We start from the raw sequence: 24,868 nt of genomic DNA, 5'->3' as shown, positions 1-24,868 counted from the left end.
TAACAACCAGTCTGCCCTGGTTTACATGCAACTGTACCCTACAATTAGGGGACCAAGGGGTGGGAGTCAAGACTCGGGACCAGATTTTTATACTTGGTCTTCCAAAGCAAGTGCTTTTTGACTACTTATAATTAGGGGTGTGCTTTTATAAATATATAGGATTGGTAAAAATTACTACATCTTTTTTGTTTTTTTTTTCCAAAAGAAAGGAAAAGAAATTAATGCCAATTCAAGATTTGAGGCTAGTTAAATCATTAAAAACTTTGAGATCTTGATGAAAAGGGATTGGATATGGTCATGGCTAAGAAAACCTCCAATATGGAGGCTAGTACCATTTTCTCCACATATATTATTTTTTGTTCTATATTTATTATTTATAAAGAAAATGTGTAGTCAAGATGATTGTTTGGTAGTTCCAGATCCGTGTTGTCTAGGCAGTACTCACAAGTCAATTGTGTGAAGCCAATTAGTGGATGCCCTCCTGCCTCTGCTCTTGCCAAAGAATCTGCCAGTGTATTAGCACTTTTGGAAACCTACTTGAATGAGATGTTCAAAGTGGAGCCAATCTGGTGTACCTGTAACCACTGCTCTAAATTCCCAAGTCCAGCATATAATTGTTGGACAATCTCCCTCCATCTCCACATCTTTCAATCCCTGCAACCCCATCAACTTCAAGGCCAACATTTCCACCCGTGAGGAATTACCATTACCAATTGGCCCATACCTTATGTTATTATATAATTTATTAATGGAATATTTTGTTTTATATGTAAGTATTGTAGGTGTGCATATTATGTAGTTTCTCACAAACATGCATGTGAGATTAAGGGTCTTAAGATTTGAGGATTATTTTACTGTCAAATAGCTTTGATGATTAATTTTCTTCATGTTTGCTAATTAATTAGCTTTGAATTCTGTAAGTACTTTTGATTGTCAATATTACTATGGTAAAAAAAAAAAAACTAATACAAGGAGGGGTATAGAGGTGATATGGACCAGAAGATTAACAGATGATCAACCCAGAGGGTTCCCTATCCAGTGGATCAGAGAGTTCCTCAAGCATATGCAATGCATGCATATACTTTCTTTGGAAACACAAAATTTCTATGTACATATTGATGCCATCTTAAACAGTCATTGAGACTGGTGCTAGTCAGCTTCCTGGGTTATGCCTTCACCTAGTCAAGGTGCCAACCTACTTTTCCACCTTGACTGCTACGTAAATGAGCTAAGAAAACTTAAAGTATATCTATTTTTTAAGCATATTTACCTGTCACCTTGACCAACTCTAGTTCTTCTACAAACAAAGCGTGCTCAACAGGCTATGCAACCAATTATCAGTAAACACATCAGTTTTCTGTACAGCTACCGGATATACCAGCCAGTGACATGTTTACTTGTGATTGAGTTATGTAGCTGGTTATGCATGCCTTGTTTGTAGCAGATTTGGAGCTGCCTTGACTACTGTGTGTGACAAAAAGTACACGAGGAATGTTTCTCATGATATTGCAGATGGTTGTCTAAAATGCAGTAGGTAATGTGGGAAAGAAAAGTATATTTTAATTGATCAGAAAAAAAAAGAAGAGTATATTTACATGTCCTTTGTATTGCCAAATTTCTTTTACCCAAAAAAATTTGGGTAAAAGAATCTCTTGTACCAAATTAAAAAAAAAAAATTCTTTTACCCAAAAAAATGTATTGCCAAATTTAACTGCTTTAACACTCTTAATGGTTCAAAGCTTTCACTCTTGAATAACATCCTTTTGTTAATAAATTGAATACTTCCACTAGTATTTCATTATGGTTCATGATTTTAGGTATGGCAGAAACATAGAGAAAACCTTATTCTGATGGAAAGATACCACTACTTTTCTTCAAGTTGTCGTCAGTTTGGCTTCAGTGCTAAATCCCTTTCTGAGTTGAAGAGGGATGAATGTGAGTCTGAAGGTGCACTTGCAACTGTTCTTAAGGTTCTGAAACGCATCCACGAGATGTTCTTCAATGAGTTGGTTAGTTTCTGGTCGGACCTTTTTTCCTTTTTCTTTTCTTGCCTTTTCTGCTCTGACCATTTATTTGTCCAATTTGATGTACTTGCTTGTTTAATGTATATTCATTTGTTGATTGGGCTGTGCGTGGCAGGTGTTCGGTGCAGATCTTGAATCAAGGGATGTGAGACAAGTAAGTTTTCCTGCAATGACCTAATCAACTATTTTTTTTTCTGAACTCCCCAATCAAATTGAATGTGCTTTATTATTTTGTCAAGTTTTCTAGCTGGTCTTGGGTTTTAACTTGCTTTAACCTAACTACATCTGGCAACAATGAGATCATTTTAGAATGTTAGATGGTTCATCCCAATGCTATGAAAATTAAACTGAGATAAACAATTTGAATTTTGACCAAACATGAATTGTGATTGTCCTTGGTATTCCAGGTGTATGATATGATAGCATATGATTTTATATCCTAAACCAGAAATTTTCCCTGTTGCTGGTGTCTGTAGGTGATGAAAACAGTAAGGCAAGATGTTCTGAAGGGGTGTAAAATAGTCTTCAGCCGTGTATTTCCTACCAAATTCCATGCAGAGAATCATCAGCTTTGGAAGATAGCAGAGCAGTTAGGAGCCACATGTTCAACTGAACTTGACTCATCTGTTACCCATGTGGTCTCAACTGACACTGGTACAGAGAAAGCCCGCTGGGCTGTGCAACATAAGAAGCATTTAGTTCATCCTCAATGGATAGAAGCAACCAATTATTTTTGGGAGCGACAATCTGAAGAAAATTTTGCAGTTAAGAAGAACAAGTGACCTGAAAAAAGAAAATTTCTGGCCTCGGGTTGGTGGAACAGAGCAAGCCTGTATACTTACCTTCCTTAACTCTTTTATTGGTCTTTCAGGTTAGTGGTTTTAATCTGGTGGTAGCTTCAAAGGGTACAAAAATTTTAGATGGGTTGAGTTCCTGAATGGAGACTTTGCGGTTCTCTTTTTTCTCAACTAACCTTGTCCTTTGTAAGTATCAATGCCATTGTTGTAAGGGTTGCATAGTTACATGCATCTTTGTGACAATTAGAATTTAACAAATCAACCATACAGTTTGGGGCACTCGTTTCCTAGCTTTCGCTGATACTAGAAGGCAGGCACCATGTCTTGACTAGACCACGAGCAACTTTATAACAATTCCTCGTTGCATGATTTACCAAAATAAAAGAATTCTGAGCAGAAATCTATAATTTCAATAACAGAATGCACCTTCCATGAAGTTTCAAAATTCTCTTGCAAAGCTTTCACTATGCTTGCTGCATCACCTTCAACCACTGAATTGTAACTCCCCTACTTAGTAGGTGTTTGGTACCAGAGTTGTTTCTCCAAGGTGTTTCCATCAGGTCAGCATCATATAAGTGTTTTGTTTTCTCTCACCGTTTCTTTGTTTGGTTGAACGTTTTCAAGCTGTTTCAAGCAATACTGGGTCACTCAGGTTCTGTAAGAGCCACATTCTGGGGAAAATGTTATTTTGAGGTTTCTTGCAATGGAGACATTTTCACCTTTTTGCTTGTGGCATTAAATGGTGCCTAAGTGGCACCAAATATCAATATAAAATATGAACAGAACCCAAAGTAATTTTACCAATTACCAAATTCCAAAGCATAGCCATTGCACAACAAAATGGAATTGATACTACACGTCCTTAACCTCAAATTTACACTGTAAATTCACATTCTACTAGTTCTCAAAATGCAAATGGGTTCGTTTTTTGTATGTTTGATTTCATCTCTTCTCATTTGGCATTGACTACCTAAAACTGTCAATGCACTTTTGCCGGCATTTGGAGAGAGGAAAGGGGAAAAGAGAGGGAAGAAGAATAGAAGAGAGAGAGAGAGAGAGAGAGAGAGAGAGAGAGAGAGAGAGAGAGAGAGGGGTGGGGATGTAAAAGCAAAGCAGAAAATATTGGTATGGACGATATGTTGGTAGGGGTGTACCGGCCTGTATCGAAGCTCATTTCTCCTTTTCTTTTTTAAGTTTTTTTTTTTAAATCTGGTTCAGAGGGGTCGATTTAAGGCCTGTCTACTCCCTGGACTGGGTTAAACCTTGAAACATCCCCTGTAGGGGTATATCGGGAAACCTCCAATATTGGCCGATACAGACTGAAATTTCAAATCTTGTATAAGAGATTTGAATGATCTCTTAGGTGTTTATACCAGATGCGATTAAAACAAAAGCTCTTTTTCTTGCCAGATCTGAGATGGCATCAGTGAAGAGGTTTTTTCAGATTTGAGATCGGTGGACACCATTTGCTCAGATCTGAGATTGAAGCTTGTATGTTTAATGATTTTGCGTTGGAATATTGATGTTACCTTGGTCGCCAACGACAGGTTCAGCAGATGCATAGTGACCGTTGCCACTTGTCTCTGATGGAGAAATATGAGAGAAGAAAGGATGTGACATACTGACATGTGAGCAAGTTTACTTCGATGGAAGAAAAGTGGAACGCCCACAAAATCGGACCAAAGTGCAGTATAGCACCAATCCTGCATTTACATTGCTACAAACCCAGCTTTAGTAGCCGTAAAAATACCTTCATTAAGAGATAAGCTTTAGTGTTCACAAGACTATGCTCACATCGTTTGTACAGTCTTTTACAGCCATGCACTAAGAATATCTTTGCACTTATATAGTATGAACATGGTACGAACATGGTCTTGTGAGAACTGAAGCCAGTTTCGTTCATTAAACTCCTCTGCCTCGAAACAACAGATTACCTTCGACTGATATACATGGCTTCATTGCAGATATGCTCACCAGTCAGATTTAAACCCAAACCTCCGTGGATTGCCTATAATGTTGGTATTTAGTTTTGTTGAATCAATGTATGAGGATTTCCAAACTTTTGGATTCCAAACATTATTTATTAATTAAATGTTATTTAATTCAAGTTGCTATAATGTTAAAACTTATACCTCTTGTATTTTTCCCCATTTGTGCAGTTTTTTGTTTGATTTGAGATATAATTAAAATGAATTAATAAAAGTAATAAAACCAATCAAATTTTATTTTATATAATAATAATAATAATGATAATAATAATTAATATGATAAAAATAATAATGGCTTAATTGGGAACATCTAGGGGTTGATTCGAGCTGAGCCAAATTTGGCTATTTGAGCATGGGTCGCTAATAAACTATGAGGCTAGAGCTCTAATTTGGCTCAAGTCAAAAGCTTGTAAGTCCAAGTTCAGCTTAGCTTGAGCTTGACGGTGAGCCAAACATTTTATAAAAATTAAAAAAAAAAAACTATAAAAAATTATTTTTATTTGATATATAAAAATTAAGAATTATAAAAAAGTGTTATTATTATTATATATATAAACAATAAAAAATATTATATATATAATATTTTTATTTTTATATTTTATTGTTTATATATATATATATGTGTGTGTGTGTGTGTGTGTGTGTGTGTGTATGTATGTATATATGTATAAGCTCAATTAGGTTTGCAAGCCTCATGAGCCAAGCTTTATTGGGCTTGAGTTTGACTCAATTGGCAAATAAGCCTATGTATTGGACTCGAGCTCGACTCAGAGCTCAGCTTAGACCAAGTCGAGATCGAATAACTTGTGAAAAGCTTGAATTATGGCCACTCCTAGGAATATCATAAGTAGAGGTGACCATGGGTCTTGCACTTGTGATAAGGGCTATAGCTTGGGTTTAGGCCAGGCTTGGTTCCAACCTATGCATTTTATGTATAAATTGTTACATCACAAGGCAAAAAGGCAGCCCAATGCATGATATTCTACTAATGTGGGGTTTTGGGAAGGCTATATATACATATAGGCTAAGCCCCATCTAGGCTTGAACAAAAGACCTAGACCCAATCCAAAATATCCAGGTTGGGTCGGGCCAAGCTGAAAATGATCACCCCAAATCATAAGATTACTTCTTTTATTTCAAGAGCTCCTTTGCACATGTTCTAATTAGATTGAAGCATGGATCAAAATTTCACAATGTATCGTTCTACATCAACTGATACATATCATATCAATGACCAACGATACGCTATTATAGGGATGGTTATGGGGTTTGACCTATTTCAGGGGGTAGACATGCATTATACTGACCCCTTGAACAAGTTTGAAAAGAAAATCTAAAAACAAAATATAAAGTGCATATCAATACAGACCAATATGCCCCATTTTCCTTAGCATGTCGATCTGTATCGATGTTTTAAACCTTGGGTTGAAGCTTCTATTTTCTAACTATACTTTTGTATCTATAATAGAAAGAGGAAAGAAGAAGAGAGGAGTCCTCTCAATAGGGGTGATCATGGGACAGGCTGGGTTTAGCACCATGATAAAGCCTTCAACCGAGGTCGCATTCTGTGCACCCATGGGTGCACTGGACAAGTGCACCTACGAATGAGAGGTGAACACGTGTTAACCCTGAATTAACGGAAGTTTTCTCCATTATTAATAATTTGGTTGGTTGAACTAGCTATTGTTGACTCTCCTCCGAATGAACCGCCCATAAAGGATTTCATTCGAACTCCCTCAGTCCCTCCCACTTCCTCCACTTCTCTGATTCTCCCAGTCCCGGTCCTAACCCAGAAAATCATCCCATCAGCCACTCACATACACCGGTGTCCATAAACATGGTCCACCAACGGTGGCAATAATTTCAACGGTAAATATAGAAAAGTTCTCTCCAGTTTCCCAACAACTCTTATTTCTTCTTCTTCCTCTTCTTCCCATCTTCTTTCGAGAACCATTACTCCTCACATTGGTAGTTATCAGTCATCAGAACAAAGCCTATCTCCCCAAGCCCTAACCCCTATTTCATCAGTCGTTTTTTTCATTCAAAATTCAGAAACAATGGTGGGATGTGGGATGTGAGATGTTTATGGTTGACGTATCCTACCTGTTCGTCCTTCAGACCGGACCTACCATCGGAGAAGTTGAAGAAGAAGAAGAAGAGAAGAAGAATAATGGAGAGTCAAAGAAGAAGAGAAGAAGGATACATCGCCGCCGCCGGAGCTCTATCACCATCGATTCACCGCCAGAGCTCTGTCGCCGCCGATGGACAAGGGTTACTCTGTTGTATGGATAGGGTTTAGCGGAGAGAAATAAAAGAAAGAATTGAAAGAAGAATCGAAGAAACTGGAAAAGGAGCTTTTTGATTGGGTACTCGACCGGTTCGTGTTCACATGAACCAGTTCATTTCCACGTGAACCGGACCAGACCACGTTAATGCTCAAACGCGCGCTAACATTGGCCTGGTCGATGTATCAATCAGCCATTTGCGGGTGCACAGAATGCGAGCTCCCTTCAACCTAGGCCAAGGCCTGAACCTTGATTACAAGCCCAGGTTCCAACTGGGCTTATAGGCTTTCCATGCTTAATGAAAGATGATTTAATGAATTATGGACCGGGCTGGGGCCAAGCTTTGGCCCCATAACATCTAATGATAACAACTTAATTATTCAAAAATTAAATTAAATAATGTATAATACAAAAAAAAATTGCATGATCCCAAGTTAGGCAAGGGTATAAAATTGATAAGTTACTTGATTGGACTAAAATCCTAACTGAATTGAACAGAGTGAATTTCATATTCCTCGATTCAATTTTTAAGGGTTTTGTGTAATTTTTTTATTGTCAAAATAGTTATTTTACATAATTTATTTAGGCTTTGATTGGGAAGAGTGCAAATGCGGGTTTAGTGCATATATGTATTTTGGTTAAGTTTTGCTAGTGTTTGGTAATAATGTATTTGTGTCTTGATAAAGATTGAAAGCAAGGTTCAAAGTATCAATACAAGTCGATACGCTGATATTAACTTGTATCAGTACTTTTTTTAAGTTTTATTTATTTTTTTTGAAACCGGTTCAGAAGGATCAGTTTAAGGCCCAATTATCCTCTGAACCAGTGTCTGACCCGATATAATCCCTGAAGGGTCATATCGGGAAACCATCGACACAATATGTATCGACACTTTGAACCTTGATTGAAGGTAAATGATAACAAAGTTTATATTAAAAAATGAAAGCAAACTTTTGCCGTCCAAGTTAAACAATGTTAAAGAGATATATTCTAAAGTTGAGATTTATGTTTGCACCTTTTAGTTATTACATTTAAAAATCATTTGACAAGAAAGCAAATTTATTAATCAAAATTAAAACAACCTTACATTTGCATGGACCGGAATGCACTTTATATATTTGTATTACATTCTTCTCAAATGGAGCCTTATGTTCTTTCCCCGGGTGTGTCATGTATTATATTTAAAAGGATTATTTGACTCTCTAGGCTCAATCTGAAAAGAGTTATAAATGTAAATATATACATTATAAATACATACAAAATACAAGATTTTGCACTCCATATATTCCTTGGAAAGAAGGCAAATTCGAATATATAGAGTGCAAATACGAGGTTATGATCTTATCAAATTGAGCCTTTGGTTTGGGCATTTCATCGAGCACTTGGTAGAGTTGATTTATTTTTTTGGGGAACTTCGCCATTTCTCTCGTTTTAGACGGAAAAGTAACACCGGAGCCACGTGGTTTGATCCTGAAACACTCAAATATAAACGCGTCATAAGACCCACGTTACAGTCCTCCCGACCCATGAGGCTTAGCTTACGAAAACATATTACACCTGCGAATCTTGCAAGAACGGCGCGAAGTTCGACCGAATTTACCAGAAGCGAAGAAGAATGCATCGTTTGAAGCCATCGCTAGAGATTTACAGATCTATTAATGGTTACAGAAACATTCATTCCTCCCCCTCGAAGCTTTTCTCTCATCATCAAGCAGCCCATCTTGAAGATGCCGGTCCAATGGCTTCCCTTCTCAAGAGCCGCTCTGTCATTAGATTTCGAGGCCCCGATACTGTTAAGTTTCTGCAGGGCCTCTTGACCAACGACGTCCGGCGGTTCCTTGAGCCGGTGGGGGAGAAAACTTCTGCTTTGACTACACCCAATTTATCCACTGTGTCTGCTTCCCGGCTCTATGCTGCAATGCTCACTCCCCAGGGGAGATTCCTTTATGACTTGTTCCTTTATCGCCCCTCCCGGTCCGGTGATAAGCTCGACAGAACTGGCTCGCTTCCTTGTTCAGACTCTGATGAGGAATTCGAGCTGTTCGCAGATGTTGATGCTGCTGTATTGGATGAGCTGCTGCAGTGCTTCAAGAAGTAAGTACTACTTCTGATGATACTGTTTTATTTTTTCCACATTTCTATGGTTTTATGCTTAAATGAGTTTGTCTGCAAAGGGTTCTGATCTTTATTTGATCTTGTATTTTTCGATTTGTGCAGTGCCTGTGTTAAAACAATAGGTGTTTGTTTGATAGTTTAAGATTTGTTAATTTCTTATTGGAACCAAAGAAAAGAAGGGGGAAAAACTATTCTTCTGATCAGATAAGATGTTCAAGACCTTAACAAGGCCATAAAAGAAAACCCTTTGCCATCCACCTTGCAGGCCAATTCAGAGATCAATAAGTGAGAGAACAAAGCCTAGAAAGGTTTGGCGGCGCAATCACTTTTTTGGGACATATAGTTTGCTCTTATTAATTGGAAATAACGATTTTTTTCTGATGAACCCTGTAGGGTGCCTGTACATATGTTTTTTTTTTTTTTTGATGAATGGATGCCTGTATATATGCTGAGCTTTGGAAAATAAGGAATCATATCATCATTCTGTGTTGTTGGGGCCTCACAATAATCACCCACAGTATAAAATCACAAGGTATTTAAATAACAACCATGAGAAATCTAATAGCAGCAAAAAAAGATGAAATTTACGCAAACACAAATAAAACAAGTGCCACAAAGAACACAGATTTACGTGGTTTGGCCTTAGTGCCTGCATGCACGGGAGAGACAAAATCTGTTCTTCACTATGAAAGAAAACTAAGAAATAATACAAGTACCTTGTGGCTTGCAACCCAAATCAACCCTTAACCCTTGTACACCTGTTTTCCCTTTTCTCTCAACCCGAAGAACAAAACAAGAGGAAAAAAAGCACTCTCACACTAAGAGCACTTTGTATTTTTCTCTCACACCTTTTCTCCCAAAAACTTTAACCCTATATACAAAAGAAAGCTTCTATATGTAAAACCTCTTTAACCTAAAGAGGGACCACACCAACCGTTAGATTAAAATTAATCCAGCAGTTGTAAAGTAAGACAATCCCAACAATCTCCACCTTGGCTTATTTTTCAACCACCTTAGAGATATACTATTTGTGCCTCCACTTGTTTGCAAATACCACGAACCTCCATTAACCTTGTAAACACCACCAGCTACACATAACCTGAATCATTCGGTCCTGACTCCACTTGATTCAAACAAAATGGCCAATGTACCTGTGTAACTGTACCCAACCTAACAATTCTAGTTAACTTCAGAGAGGGACTTCGATCCTTCCTCTCTTCTAACAGGAACCTTCCTCTCACCATCATCTATACCTTGGAAACTTGCGTTTGTTTCCACTCTGTCCACAAAAGAGACCCTCCGTGTGGACACACTACCTTGCGCATTCCGTTTCCAACATCCCATCGAGGTCTTGGAAGCCACTATACTCTCAACTAGATGATACAGACCCTTGCATTTTTCTCCCTTCATTAGGACCATACCGTCATGTGTGATTTTCATGGCTCCACCTGCAGCAAAAACCTTGCAACCCTTGGAGTACAAGCGGCTAAGTGATATAAGATTCCTACGCATATTTGGGACATACACCACACCACCCAAAGTGCGAACTACTCCATCAAACATTTTGATTTTTATTATCCCAACACCCGTGATGTCACACGTAGACCCATCACCTAAGGAGACAACACTTTTCTTCCTCTCTTGGAATGTGTCAAAATATTCCTTCCTGGAGCAAATATGCATAGAACATCCAAAATCTAAAATCCACTCATTTGGAGAAAAATTGCACATACCTCGAAGACTATGAGAACGTCTCCATCATCATCGGATGCAATTGCCACACTTTCGGATTCATCCCCACTCCTTTTTCGTGTAGGACAATCTCTCTTCATGTGACCAAATTCTTTGCATCTATAACAATGTATCTTGCCCTTTTCCCTGGCCTTGGATCTAGACCTGTTGCTCTCAGACCCCCTATCAAGCGATTTTCTTTTTCGGTCTGTTCCCAGCGTAACCAATGCAAAGTCCTGCCCGCTCTCATACTTGGGCTTCCTCCTAACCTCATTTGATAGAAAGATATCATCTTTACTGTATCTTTCCCGTACAGCAATGTTACCACTAGACCTATTCATGGGCCAGGCCGGGCCAGTCTCGGGCCGGGCTTTTGCTGTGTATTAACAAATTTTTTTAAGGCTCGAGCCCGAGCCCAGCTCGACCATCGGGCCTACAACTTGGGCCCGAGCCCAGCCCTCATAAAAAGCCTGAAGCCCGAGCCTGGGCCCGGGCCCGAAATTTAGCCTATACTATTATTATTATTACTGTTGAAGCAGATGAATAGAGAGAGAGAGAGATTGAAATTATAAAGAAAAGAATAATATATATATTAAATTATAAATATATATTTTAATAAATATTATATTATTTATATATTTTATATAATATATAAAATACATATTATATATTTTATAAAATATATAATACTGAGTCGGGCCGGGCTCGGGTCGGGCTTTTTTGACAAATCCAGCCTGAAACACAGTCGGGCTTACTGTGTTAAGCCCGAGGTCAGGCCCGCGGGCCTAATTATATGACAAGCCTGACCGGGGTGCGGGCTGGGCCGGGTCGGGTCGTCGGGCTACCTGGCCCATGAACAGGTCTAGTTACCACCAAGTTTTCATATGAATCAGGAAGTGAGGTAAGAAGTAAGAGGGCATTTTTTTCTTCCTCTACCTTGACATCAACCTTCCTTAGTTGATCAAAGATACTATTGAACACATTTAGGTGTTCCAGGAGATCCCTACCTTCTTCCATCTTCAGCCGGTACAATTGCCGCTTCAGATATAGCTTTTTCCCAAATAAAGTTTCTCTAACTTATCCCACAATTCCGGTGCAGACTCTTCCTCCACATAATGTTAAACATAACGTTATCATCCAGGAGCGGTCAAATCGTACTAACACACCTTGACTCGATGTCCTCCCAATCAACATCCTTCATGTCTTCTGGCTTCCCATCCTTTCCCTTCAACGCTTTAGCCAAGCCTTGTTGAACCAAGATGTCCTTCACCCTTCTTTGCCATAGGGTAAAATTGCCTTTTCCATCAAACCTCCCAATCTGGAACTGAGAACCTGTACCTTTTGCTGCCATTATTTCTCAAGCAATTCTACAAGCACCTTGTAAACACTAACCTGGGAGCTCTGATACCAATTTGTTGGGGCCTCACAACAACCACCCACAATATAAAATCACAAGGTATATAAAATAACAACCATGAGAAATCTAATAGCAGCAAAAAGATGAAATCCCAGTAAAGACAAATAAAACAAGTGCCACAAAGAACACAAAGATTTACGTGGTTCGGCCTTTGCCTACGTCCACGGGAGAGGCGAAATCTGTTCTTCACTACCAAAGAAAACTGAGAAACAATACAAGTATCTTGTGACTTGCAGCCCAAACCAACCCTTAACCCTTGTACACCCATTCTCCTTTTTCTCTCAACCTGAAGAACAAAACAAGAGAAAAAAAAAAAAAACACTCTCACACCAAGAGCACTCTATATTTTTCTCTCACACTGTTTCTCCCAAAAACTTTAACCCTACATACAAAAGAAAGCTTTTATATGTAAAACCTCTTTAACCTAAAGAGGGACCACATCAACCGTTAGATTAAAATTAATCCAGCGGTTGTAAAATAAGGCACAATCCCAACACCTGTATTAGTGTTTATACCCATTCCTTTCCTTTCTAGGGGCAGACCAAAAAGGGCATTGGTTGAACTAGTAAGAAATTATTTAAGCACTCAGAATTTAACAATGGCCATGGCAGTTAACACTGATAAAAAAAGGCTATAGCAGTTAACAGAACATAGTGGCAAAACAGGATTCGTTTAGCTGACCCCTTATAGTTGGGACAAAGCTTAGATGATGAACAATTTATTGTTGCAATGGTGCATCTGTCTATTCTGCAAGATGTACAAAATGGATGCTCAACAGAATGAAATCTCACTGGTTCATTTTTAAATGTATAAATAGCCACCATATAATTCCTCTCTATGAATACTGGCCATGGACAAGCCGTAGGCCACAAAAACGTACACCTTCAGAACCTGAAAGAAAGAGATTGAAGCCGTTTTATGCTAGATCTCATCTCCCATGATAAATTTACTAATCTCCGTGGACCCAAAAGTAATTCCTACATCACCTACATCTCTTAAGGGCAAAATGTGCTCTTTAGCTACCCTTAATCCCATAAGGAATGACGTTCAGCTCTCTAAGTGCAACTAAGTTCATCGTCACTATCTTTCCTTGTCACTGAGAATATATGAGAGTCTTTTCCTCCTATCAGTTTAGGTGATAGCTACAGGGCTATGAGGAAATAAGGCCCCTAGAAAGGGAAGGGTTATAAACACTAATACAGAGAATGAAGATACGATTCTTTATTTTCCAAAGCGAAGATATGTACAGGCATCCTATAGGATTCATCAGGATCAATTGTTAAGCCATCTTCCCAATAATATGATTGCACAGCTAAATGTTTCTAGGCTTTGTTCCCTCATTTCTTGATCTCTGAATTGGTCTGCAAGGTGGATGACAAGGGTTTTTCTTTTATGTTTTAGCTGAGTTAATTATGGCATTAGAGCTGGAAAATTATTATATGCTCCAACACATTATTTTTTTAATAACCAAACATTGGACAACTAATAAGCTAATAGTTTAACCCTCTAACACGGTTAAAGCTAGCAGTATGTAATGCTCAACTGCAATCATAGGAAGTGATGACGTGCAAATTCACTTGCTTCCCTGCTGGAGGACAGCTCAGACGAAGCATACTGAGGTTGGCGTACCGATCTGCAAAAGTAGAAGAGGATTAGAGTGTTCGGGGGTTTAGACCTGGGGTGAGCACTCTGATGCTTAAGTCAGCTGAGCTAGTTGAGAGCAGAGAGTAAGAGAACGTGAGCTAGTTGAGTCCTTTATATAGGCATTGGGGTCCGGATTCCGCATCTGAGATATCTGGGGACGTCAGGCCCTTTCTGCCCATTATCTTTGGGGCACGTTCCTTCCACATTGGCAGTAGTCGTCAACCGATCTCCCCGAGTTATACGGAGGACGGGGTCATCCGTGCCAGATGGGGATTGTGCTACCGCCCGACTCTGAACTGATAGGCGCGTTATTCAGGATAAGGTTAATCTGCCATGCAGGTTGGCACCCCGGAGGTTGGCTGGCTGCTCGGCTCTTTGGTTGCCCGGGTCAGAGGACGTGAAGTGTATGTCGGCCTTCGGCCTTCTTTACCAAGGTAGCGTGTGCGGCCTTGTTGTCCCATCAGTCTCCTCAGGTCAGGACACATGTGGTACTTGGTGCTGACATGCTTCTGGGCGGTTTGGATGTGCCACATGTCGCTCTGTGACTGGTCAGCCAAATTACCCCTCATCAGGAAGTTTTGTGTAAATGTGTTAGTTACAACTTACACTCGCATTCAGTGCTTTTTGCATTTTTCTAAAGGATCAGGGTAGCCTAGAGGGTTGTTTTATTAACATAAGAATAAATCTGCATGCTGTTTCTTTAAATACCTGTATCAGACCTATTGTTGCCATTGCAACCGAGAATTGTGCATTTTTCTTGTCTGTGTTTTGATGCTACAGATACCGGTTAAGATCTAAGGTTGAGATTGAGAATCTGGCCAAAGAATTCTCTTGTTGGCAGCGTTTTGGTGGAGACATTTCCAATAGGTCTTCATCTACAGAAGAACCAGATGCTGCAGGTGTTGGCTGGGGTGGTGATGTTGATCATGCTGGTGTGTCAGCTTCAAAGGGAGACAATCTTGGGTGGCAGTGGTTCAAGGATCCCAGATTAGAATGTCTTGGTTTTAGGGGGATCTTTCCATCAAATACAATACGTAAGCTCCTATGTTGTTTGTGCTCGTATTTCTTATGTATGACAACCAATGAGTAGACTTTATAGGTTCACTTTGTTTTTTGCAGCACCACTGATCGAGTCTGATAAGGAATGTGATGAACAACAGTACCTTTTATGGAGAGTGGAAAAAGGGGTTGCAGAGGGCTCAACTGAGATTCCGAAAGGTGCATTGGTTTTATATACCACTAAATTGCATTTTCTCTTCAAATGTGCATTCTACAAAAAGTGATAACATATTGAAAAGGAATCACAAGTTTGTTAACTTTCATCAATATGGTAATGAAAATATTTCTTTTTACCTCATTAATATCTTCCACCCTCTCTGTCCTTTTTGCTGTACCATCTCCAACAACATTCAAAAGCTATACTTATCTTTTCTTAACATTGCAATTTCTCCTATTAGCAAGTGGTAACTGTCTGGGTTTGGACCCTGGTTGCTATTTCCACGTCAGTTATTGTAAATCAGCACTTCTCAAGCTCCTATTGCTTTTTTTCCAGGCGATGCTATTCCACTTGAATACAATCTCGCTGGATTAAATGCAATCAGCTTTGACAAGGGTTGTTATGTGGGCCAAGAGTCTGTTGCCCGTACACATCACCGTGGCATCATTCGCAAGCGTTTAGTTCCTCTAAAATTTGCTTATGAGAGTGGCAAAGGTATTTTGAGTTTTAGGAAAATTCAATTTATCTTACATGATCTGTAATATACTAATATTATCTGACAATACTATGGTGTACTTCATTTCCTTATTTTGTTTTTCAGAAGTAGAGCAAAAGGTCATTCCAGGGTTAGAAGTTATTGATAGTGCATCCAACAAGAAGGCTGGGGCAGTGACAACAGCACTTGGATGTTGTGGGATGGGCCTGTTGAGGCTGGAGGAAGCCTTTAAAGTTCCAGGTGCCTTGAGAATCAAGGGGCAGGATGATGTGAAGGTTGAAGCCATTAGGCCAGAATGGTGGCCTGCTGAATGGTTTCCTGAGCATCAAGAACACCATGCAGTTGCTTAGAGTTACAGGCTGCCAATAGACCATGCATGGTAATTGGATCCACATGTTGGACTGAACCTGATTTCTATTACACATGTGGTCTTAATGGATACTGGTATAGAGAAGCCCACTGGCTGGCATGTGCAACATAAAAAGCAATTAGTTCCTCAATGAGTGGAAGCAATCAGTTACTTTTGGAAGCGACAGTCTGAAGAACATTTTGCAATTAACCTTGTTAAGAACCAGTTGGAAAAAAGAATGACAGTCTCAGATTGCTGGAACAGAGCAAGCTTGTTTGGTTGGTCTTCAGGTTTGTGGTATTAATTTGTTGGTAGCTTCAAAGGGTGCAAAACCTTTGGTTGGGTTGAGTTCCTGATTTGGGGTTTAACATATTTCTTCTTCTCAATCAACTTTGTCCCTTGTAAGTATCAATATCATTGTTGTAATGGTTGCATAGTTCTATGCACTTTTTGCTAGTGAACAGCAAGATTTGGACTCCCCTTGGGAAACATTGTAAACGAATACAACCCGGAAATTCTATGCCTGGCCTTGATATCTTCTTCCTTGGTTTGTAAACCAAAACTTAAAGAAAAAATTCATCCTAGTGATTATTTGAAAACAAAGAAAAGGATTGCAGGCAGTTTCTGTGACTCCTGAAGTTTTCTGAGTTGATATTTGAAATATTAGGAAACCAAAACTGTGAAGACTAAAGCCACATGGAGTAGCATTGTTGTACTGGTACTCCATAGAGTGTCACTGCATGGTGTATGTTGGCGATGGTAATTTGGATATGGTTGTATGACACTGAGCCTGGAAGTGCTTATCCTAATAAGCTCTTGTAAGTGTTTGGTGAAAAAGCCCAAACAGGGTAGTATATGTATTTTGAAAATTACATGGCATGGCAGACCTTTAGACAACTTTCTCCTGGAGAGTGGGGAGGTTCTCCTGTGGTCCCATGGGACCTTTCCTATATCCTTCTTCTGGACCTTCCAAACAGCACTTGAAAAAAAAAAAGCCAAAATTTTTAACTTATTCAAAATGGCCTTAATTCCTGAAAAAGTGTTTATTCGTGCTTCCATCCTATACACATGTAAGTGCTTATTTTGGTGTGGTCATAGCCTAAAATTAAAATTAAAAATAAGCACTCGTAAAGGGGGGTTGAATCTGGTTTACAAATTGAACTTGGCTAATGATGTTTTTTCATAGAAACTAACTAGCATCACGATAGCCACGCATGCCCATATGTTATGGTTTAACACAGGTTTAGCCTTGTTTATGTTTGATAGGCTTTCGTAAAGGGACATCACTGTCATTTTCGTTTATAAGATTTTTGGGAGAATTGATGTTATTTTCAGGTAGACCACCAAAAGCTTAACGTACTCTTTGAGGAGGGGTGCTCGATATCCTTGGATGCCTAATCTTGCCACTTCTAAATCAACTTTCTTTGCGGGGTGGCCCTGGTTAATGGCTAGCATAGTTATCAGGGTTTCTCATGGGCGTACACATGCTCATGGGGATAGTGCACGGACCAGCATTGCGCTACTGACACTCAAGGGAGGCTTGGCATGCGGGCTTGTCTCAAGCATGACCCTTCACCACACCAGCCCCTTGCCCAAGCTGATTGAGCTATCCGGTTGCCCCTAACGCACGGGTGTGTTTCGGCCCAAGCGGTTGCCTATCAACATGGCACACAGGTGCCCATCATCATTGGCATACAAGAGACCCTTTCACATCGGTGCCAAGTAACCCCTTTGGCGCACAGTCACCTCACATTATGGTCGTCCCCCTTTAGCACGTAAGTGGCGCCTCCCATGGACCGGCCAGAGCCAGCCGAGTGCCTCGGCCATGTGACTCGAGGTCATGATCCAGTGCTACTAACCTTGGTGGAGTCATCTCATCGGGCAACTCGTAGCCTCTAAGCACACAAAGGCTTGTCTTGGCCTGCCTTAGCCTAAATGTCGCACGGGTTTCTTCTGCTGTAGAATTACCCCCGTGACAATTGGTATCAGAGCAAGCTAGTCAATTGCTGTCACAATTGGTATCAAGCAGATTAGCCCAGAGCCAGTTGAAGTGGTCATCTCGACAAGCAGCACATCGTGGGGTGCGGCCCCTAGGCACTTCCACTCGGGTTCAAGCAAGCATTCACATCAGGCCTGGCAAGAGGCCATTCATTGTTCATGTCCCCATCCCAATGACCCTAAAAACAACTTCCCTTGTGGGGGCAGACGCATTGGTTGTTGAACTCATGTGGGGGCAGACGTGTGAGCCTTAATAGGAATGTGGGTACACTGGTCGTTGGAGCATGACAACCCTACACCGGTAATGCATCAGAGGACATGCTCAGTTCACAGGCAGAACACTTACAGCAGCAAAAGCGCATCACAAGGCGAGTGCATGTTTGACAATATCATGGGTAAAAGTTGCCACACTCATGTTCATTGCGGTTAAGTCTCCTTGAGGCAGCAGGACATTGGGCCCCCTTGGAGCGAAGGTGTAGCCCAAATTGGCGAGGTGAAGTGTAGTTTCGAGGGCCAAGAGAGCATAAGCCATGGACTAGGTTTGAGTAACCCGCACATGGCGATGTGAAGTCTGTAGGCTAGCATGGTGAAATGGTACCCAACATACATCGCCAACATGAGGAGTAGACCTATCAGCGTGTTCGGTAGCACCACTGAAAAGCTACCAAGAAGATGGTCAAGCCTTGAGGTAAAGATGATACATGGGGCGGACCTCCGCGAAGCACCACACACAATTTCTTCGAGGGTCATTCTTCCACAGTTCAACGGCATAGCCATTGCACGGTTTGAGTAACCTCAACACAGAGGGTGAAGTCCAGGCAGACCGGCATGGTGAAATGGTTCTGTCCCCATAAATGAACACCAACATAGGCAAGACCCGGGTTGGCCAGGCGAGACATGGAATTGGCAGAGAAGTGGATGGTGTGGGACATAGACGCCCATTCACGAGAAGACCATTGTTGAGGACGACAATGGATTGAGTGGGGGAGCCTGTTATGGTCTGACACAGGCTTAGCCTTGCCTACGCTTGGCAGGCTTACGTTAAGGGACATCACCATCATTTTCACCTATAAGATTTTTGGGAGAATTGATGTTATCTTCAAGCAGACCACCAAAAGCTTAACGTACTCTTTGAGGAGGGGTGGTCGACCTCCTTGGGTGCCTAACCTTGCCACTCCTAGACCAACTTCCCTTGCGGGGCGGCCCTGGTTAATGGCTAGCATGGCTACCAGGGTTCCTCATGGGCGCACATGTGCTCATGGGGACAGTGCACGGACCGACACTGAAGGGAGGCTTGGCATGCGGGCTTGGCTCAAGCATGACCCTTCACCACACCAGCCCCTTGCCCAAGCTGATCGAGCTATCCCGTTGCCCCTAGCGCACGGGTGTGTTTCGGCCCAAGCGGTTGCCTATCAACATGGCACACAGGTGGCCATCATCATCGGTATACAGGAGACCCTTCACATCGGTGCCAAGTCACCTCTTCGGCCCACAGTTGCCTCACATTATGGCCATTCCCCTTTAGCATGTAAGTGGCGCTTCCCATGGACCGGTCAGAGCCAACCGAGTGCCCCGACCATGCGACTTGAGGTCATGATCCAGTGCTATTGACCTTGGTGGAGCCATCTCATCGGGCAACTCCTAGCCTCTAAACACACAAAGGCTTGTCCTAGCCTGCCTTGACCTAGATGCCGCACGGGCTTCTTCCGCTGTAGAACTACTCCTGTGACACATGGGCCTAGTAAGGGGTGGGTGCAAATCTGGCTGAGTTGTTGAACCCTCCGACCCTAACCCTAACCCAACATGATCACATGTTTCACTTTCACTTCGGGCTTGGGTTGACCCAATTTTCTGGGCTTATTCTCCTGCAAGCCAATTGGAATGATAAAACTTTTATCCTGGACCAGAGGTACCTCTTCGGCAAAACAATGAACTTCAAAAGTGCAGATATTAACATCCCATAAGATTCCAATAATTGACTGTACTTGGTTTGGATGTGTCCCTTTATTACTGGATCAGCTGCATCCAACCACTATCGTCTATGGTTATGACAAATAAGTGATGAGTGATAACACTTCAATAATTTTATGGGTTTTCCTTTGAAATCTTATCCACGATTTGGTTCTTTGTATTTGTTCTCCTCCCTCCTCCCCTCCATAATATTCAACTTGCTCTGTCTGTCAGGGTTTAAAGTATCCACACAGGCTGATACGTTTGTATCAGTACTTTTTTTCAGGTTTTATTTATTTATTTTTAAAATCGGTTCAGAGGGATTGGTTTAAGGTCCGATTACCTTTTGAATAGTGTCTGATCCGATACAGTCCTTGGAGGGACGTATTGAGAAACCATCAGCACAATACATATCGGTCAATACGGGTCGATACGTATCAATACCTTGAACCTTGTTGTCTGTGCAGTTGAGATTAATTCAAGGCACATAACACTAAAAAAAAACACTACAAAGGTTTTGCTATTCGTCAATGGACATCCACTTTAAGCACTTCTGTCAAATTGACCAAACAGGACTACCGAGCTGGTGACCTGGTTGGTGATAGAGATGCAATTTGGATCGAGTTGGGTTGGGAATTTGTTTAATTTCTATGAACCGAGCATATTATAGTTGAAATTCTTAAAATTAGGCTACTAAACTCGCACCCCTACCGCATGAGTATTTTGGTTTTGTGTTTTGTTTGAATCTAAGAAGTCTCTAAGACACCATGGTTTCCTCTCTCTTGAGGTGCAAATCTCCAGATAGAGAGGAATCTTTGTCCTTGTATACAAATACAATCATTGAGGATAAGATACTCCAGTGATTGGGCAACTATATTTGTCTTCGCTTGTTGGCTTGACGTTTTTGTTGGAACTCGAAAATGAGACTTTTCTTGAATTGCATTTAAATCCAGATTTGAATCACTCATGTTAAAATCTGCCTATTCGTTTATGTTTCGTTTCATAAAATGTAGTTTCATGTTTATCAAGATATACTTACTATCACATTCAATTCAACAGATGCACCATAAAAGTAGAGATTTGGAATGAAAGCATAATAGACTTGACTTCAGAACAGTTTCCAGTTGGGAAAACAGTTTCCAGTTGGGAAAATATGGAGTATTGCAGGAGTAGCTCTACTTCTCATCATATGTTGCCAGAATCAAGACATACTTAAATCCAACCATGGTACAGAGAATGAATAAATCACTGGTTAGAAAGGTTTGAGTATCAGTCAATGTTAAATTTGTCTATAGACTACAGTCCAAAGTCCAAAGAGAATTCAGAGCACCAGCACAATTAATTCAAAATTTCTTCTACTTAGAAAGTTGGTAAGTTTGAATTTAAGAAAAAAAAAAGAAGAAAAAGAACAGATATTTAAGTTCTGTTTGGTACATAATTGACACTTGATACCAAAATCTGCTTAATTGTGTTTGAACAAATGATCCAAAACAGCTCTGACTTAATTACTTTTTACTCAGCCCCTGCACCACGTGCACAAGTAGTTGAACTGGTCAAGGAGTACAAGAAATTAGTCTTCTCTCTCTCTGCCCCTAAATTGAAATCTAAGATCAAACAACAAAAAAATGGAGTGAAGTGGACGCTATATGCGCTTGAGTTGTGTGAAGTAATTACAAATAATTGACGTAAGCAACAAATGTAATCCCAATAATGCAAAAGTGAATCAAGTGAAAGAATGGTACGATCCATATTATGGATCTCAAAAATATTGCGGAATGGGTGGGCGAATTTCAAAAATTTTCTTATCTTCTCCCAACTGGGAATTGTATTCCCTAAATTTAGAATACAATATTCAAGAATCCTACTTGAACCATAATCGAATCAGATCTGAACCAAAAGGAAAATGGAGTATTTTACCTGATCCGAAGAAGCAATATCTCCCAAAGTTGGTGTTCACGCCCAAAGAGGACACCAAGATCCGCTCCTGCTGAAGATGACACAGCTGTAGGTGGAACGGAACCAGCAGAGTGCGTCCTACACACAGGATCATTCTCAAGAACCCTCTGGAAACTCTGAGCACCAAATCTTTTATAGTCTTTTCTGCAAGACTGATGTCAAGAATTGATTTCTTGATTTCTTGATTTCTTGTTTTCTTTCTTCTGCAAAGATCAAATCTTGTAAGAAGAAATGGCGGCGGCTGGAGATTGATGGCATGAAAGGCGTTCCCTATGCCTCTGCCATAGGGAGCATCATGTATACCATGCTGTGCACTCGCCCTGACATTGCTCAAGCAGTGAGTGTAGTAAGCAGATTTCAGGCCAACCCAGGGCAGGAGCACTGGACTGCTGTGAAAAACATACTTAAGTACCTTCGAAGGACAAAAGAGTTTTGTCTAGTATTCGATGGTAGCTCACTACAGATCCAAGGGTATACAGAGCCGATTTCCAGTTGGATCCAGATGATAGAAAGTCTACATCTGTATATGTTTTCACGATAGAATCGTGTGTTGTTTGTTGGAAAAGCAGCAAACAGGGGTCCACTGCAGACTCCACGACCGAGGCCGAGTACATTGCCGCAAGTGAGGCAGCCAAAGAAGCCGTGTGGATGAAGAAGTTCGTTCACGAGTTGGGAGTAGTTCTGTCCAGCACATCACCCATCCCATTGTTGTGTGACAACAATGGAGCTATTGCTCAGGCTAAGGAGCCATGAGCCCACTCGAAGTCGAAGCACATCGAGAGGAAGTACCATGTATTGAGGGAGATTGTTGGTAGAGGGGACGTCCTGATTCAGAAGGTAGCATCAGCGGAAAATGTAGCAGACCCATTGACAAAGCCACTATCACAGAAAGTGTTTGAGAAACACGTGGAAAGCATGGGACTCCGGCTAGTACCTGATTGGACCTAAGTGCAAGTGGGAGCTGTTAGACAGTTTTGTATGCCCTTAGCTTCAATCAAAATGATGTACTTTATGAATTTATTGTAAATGAATAAAAGTGCATATTTGATTCATGTTCCCTTGGTATGTTTCTGTGTAATACCCTTAAACTGGACACTTAATGAGATTTGTGTTAGTTTAGAATGTTTACAGCCAGTGGGTCGGTCTGGAGAGACCTATCCTGACAAGGCTGACACTATGGTGCCACCAAGTTGGTTGGGGTGGCTTGTCTCAACTACCGGGGTGAGACCCTAGGCACATACAGTGTGGGATTAATTGAATCTTTGAACTGGACCAGATTTCCAGTATTACCTTGGACCATGGAGATTGATGGGAAAAACTGGAAAGTTACACCCGACCCCTAGACTCGATTATGATACTGTACTAGGTGTCGGATTGGGCTGTCTTTGATGTGCCAATCAGTGAGATCCTTAGCGGGGGTCAAAACCTGGGTATGTTGGGACAGTCTGAGAATTCATCTGAGTGGGTGATCATAGTGACAGGATCAGCCCCTTTGTCAGACAAAGGTAATGATCGGGGATGCACTCTCACTGATGGAAACCAAGACTGCCGACAGCCGATTTCAATCGTTGAGATTTGTTTTGCAAAATATATTTTGTATGAGATATAAAAGTATATACATTATGGTTTCGAAATGATTTGTAAAAGGTTTTAATTCCCGGGATCCATACTTGAGAGAGTGCAACATTGTTCCTTGCAGCCGAGGGAGAGGTCCTCTCTTGTCGGGCAATGTATGATCATTATGGGCTGAGAGGTTAAATGTAAGACCATTGAGGATAATACCTGATGGGTTAATCTTGCATCTGCCCACAGTCCCTGGGTGTTACAAGGTGGCTTGGCCCAGGGACCACTTAGGGCAAGTGTTGGGCCCATAGAGCCCATCTAATGGGTTTCAGGGGGTGCACTGTCCATAACAGTATATTCGGCCAGGCCTTGTAACAAAGGCTGGGCTGAACCCATGTGGTTGATGTGTAGATCAATGTTTGGGTCCCACGCCATACAAGGAAGTCCAACTGGGCAGCAGTTTGGAAGGCCTAATGAATACATAACCCTAAATGGGCCTTAAGTCCATTTCGAACTGGGCTAATTTGATTAGTCTTTAAGGGGAAAATTCTGAGATAAGATCAACTGATAGGATTGGGCCCACACCCTATCCACTCAGAGAGTCCAAGATCTAAATGAGATTTAGATTTGGAAACTTCCTAATTAGATTAGGAGCTGACTGATCTAATCTGCAGATAAGATAAGGATTATCCCATATCTTAAAGGGACTTCTAATCCAGATGTGATTTGGGTTAGCAACTCCTAATGGGATTAGGAGCTGATCCCTTTAAGTCTATAAAAGGAAGAGGGGGCGGTAGCCTTTAGACATCCAACACAATCACCAGCAACAGTCTTGTCTTCAGAGCTAAAATCACAGAAGAGAGAATTCTGCACCCTACAAATACTCTCTAGCCGCCTCCTTCCTGCAGCCACTGCCTATAGCAGTTCGATCTCCATTGCATAGGAGAAATCAATATTGGATCTTGATTCCAATCTTTTGGAGAAAAGATTGGTAGGAGTTGTATTCACAAGCCGTCCAGGTGATTCTTTGGAAGGATCAAGTTCTTGGGAAGAACACTACTGATTCTGCTCCACCCTACACTGCGCCATCTTCAGTGGGAGCAAATTTTGGATCCTACCTTAGGCGTGAACACCTCCATTGAGAGATACTATTTCTCTGTATCAGGTATTATCTCTCCCTATTCTTTTTGGTTCAGATCTGGTTCAGTTCATGGTTCAAGAATGATCATTGAAAATATGATTTTCTAAATAGGGAATTTGATTCCCAGTTGAAGGGAGAGAAAAATTTTTAAAATTCGCTCCTTTTTATTCCCCATTTTTGGGTGTCCATATGATGGAT

General features: G+C 40.8%; 2 protein-coding genes across 4 annotated transcripts in view; both read left to right on the top strand.

Annotated features, from left to right (window-relative positions):
- Positions 1-3,100, top strand: part of CPL4 (C-terminal domain phosphatase-like 4) — an 83,139-nt gene extending 80,039 nt beyond the window's left edge. For 2 of the 3 annotated variants that reach the window (XM_088968200.1, XM_088968199.1), the window contains 3 exons: positions 1,818-2,009; positions 2,140-2,178; positions 2,501-3,100. In XM_088968200.1, the coding sequence (XP_088824326.1) occupies positions 1,818-2,009; positions 2,140-2,178; positions 2,501-2,806 (537 nt within the window). In that variant the 3' untranslated portion in view covers positions 2,807-3,100. The remainder of the gene's footprint in view (positions 1-1,817; positions 2,010-2,139; positions 2,179-2,500) is intronic. The other variant, XM_088968201.1, reaches the window with a different exon arrangement.
- Positions 3,101-8,234: 5,134 nt separating this feature from the next.
- Positions 8,235-16,586, top strand: LOC148869670 (Glycine cleavage T-protein family). The gene is made up of 5 exons (XM_088968202.1): positions 8,235-9,188; positions 14,782-15,035; positions 15,121-15,219; positions 15,554-15,712; positions 15,819-16,586. The coding sequence occupies exons 1-5, from the start codon at positions 8,710-8,712 to the stop codon at positions 16,061-16,063; spliced, it is 1,236 nt and encodes a 411-aa protein (XP_088824328.1). The 5' UTR covers positions 8,235-8,709; the 3' UTR covers positions 16,064-16,586.
- Positions 16,587-24,868: the final 8,282 nt, after the last annotated feature.

Source organism: Nelumbo lutea, chromosome 2 (genome assembly GCF_056320005.1).
Source record: "Nelumbo lutea isolate HS-2025 chromosome 2, American lotus-T2T, whole genome shotgun sequence".
In the NCBI taxonomy this organism is placed as follows: Eukaryota; Viridiplantae; Streptophyta; class Magnoliopsida; order Proteales; family Nelumbonaceae; genus Nelumbo; species Nelumbo lutea.
This window is presented reverse-complemented; position numbering and strand designations above follow the sequence as displayed.

What these genes read in the sequence shown, in the direction of transcription:
- LOC148869670 (XM_088968202.1), top strand. Translation starts at nt 8,710, where the DNA reads ATGCATCGTTTGAAGCCATCGCTAGAGATTTACAGATCTATTAATGGT. An exon ending in CTTTCCATCAAATACAATAC is followed by an intron (nt 15,036 to 15,120) that starts GTAAGCTCCTAT and finishes TGTTTTTTGCAG; the next exon opens with CACCACTGATCGAGTCTGAT. An exon ending in TGCTTATGAGAGTGGCAAAG is followed by an intron (nt 15,713 to 15,818) that starts GTATTTTGAGTT and finishes TTTGTTTTTCAG; the next exon opens with AAGTAGAGCAAAAGGTCATT.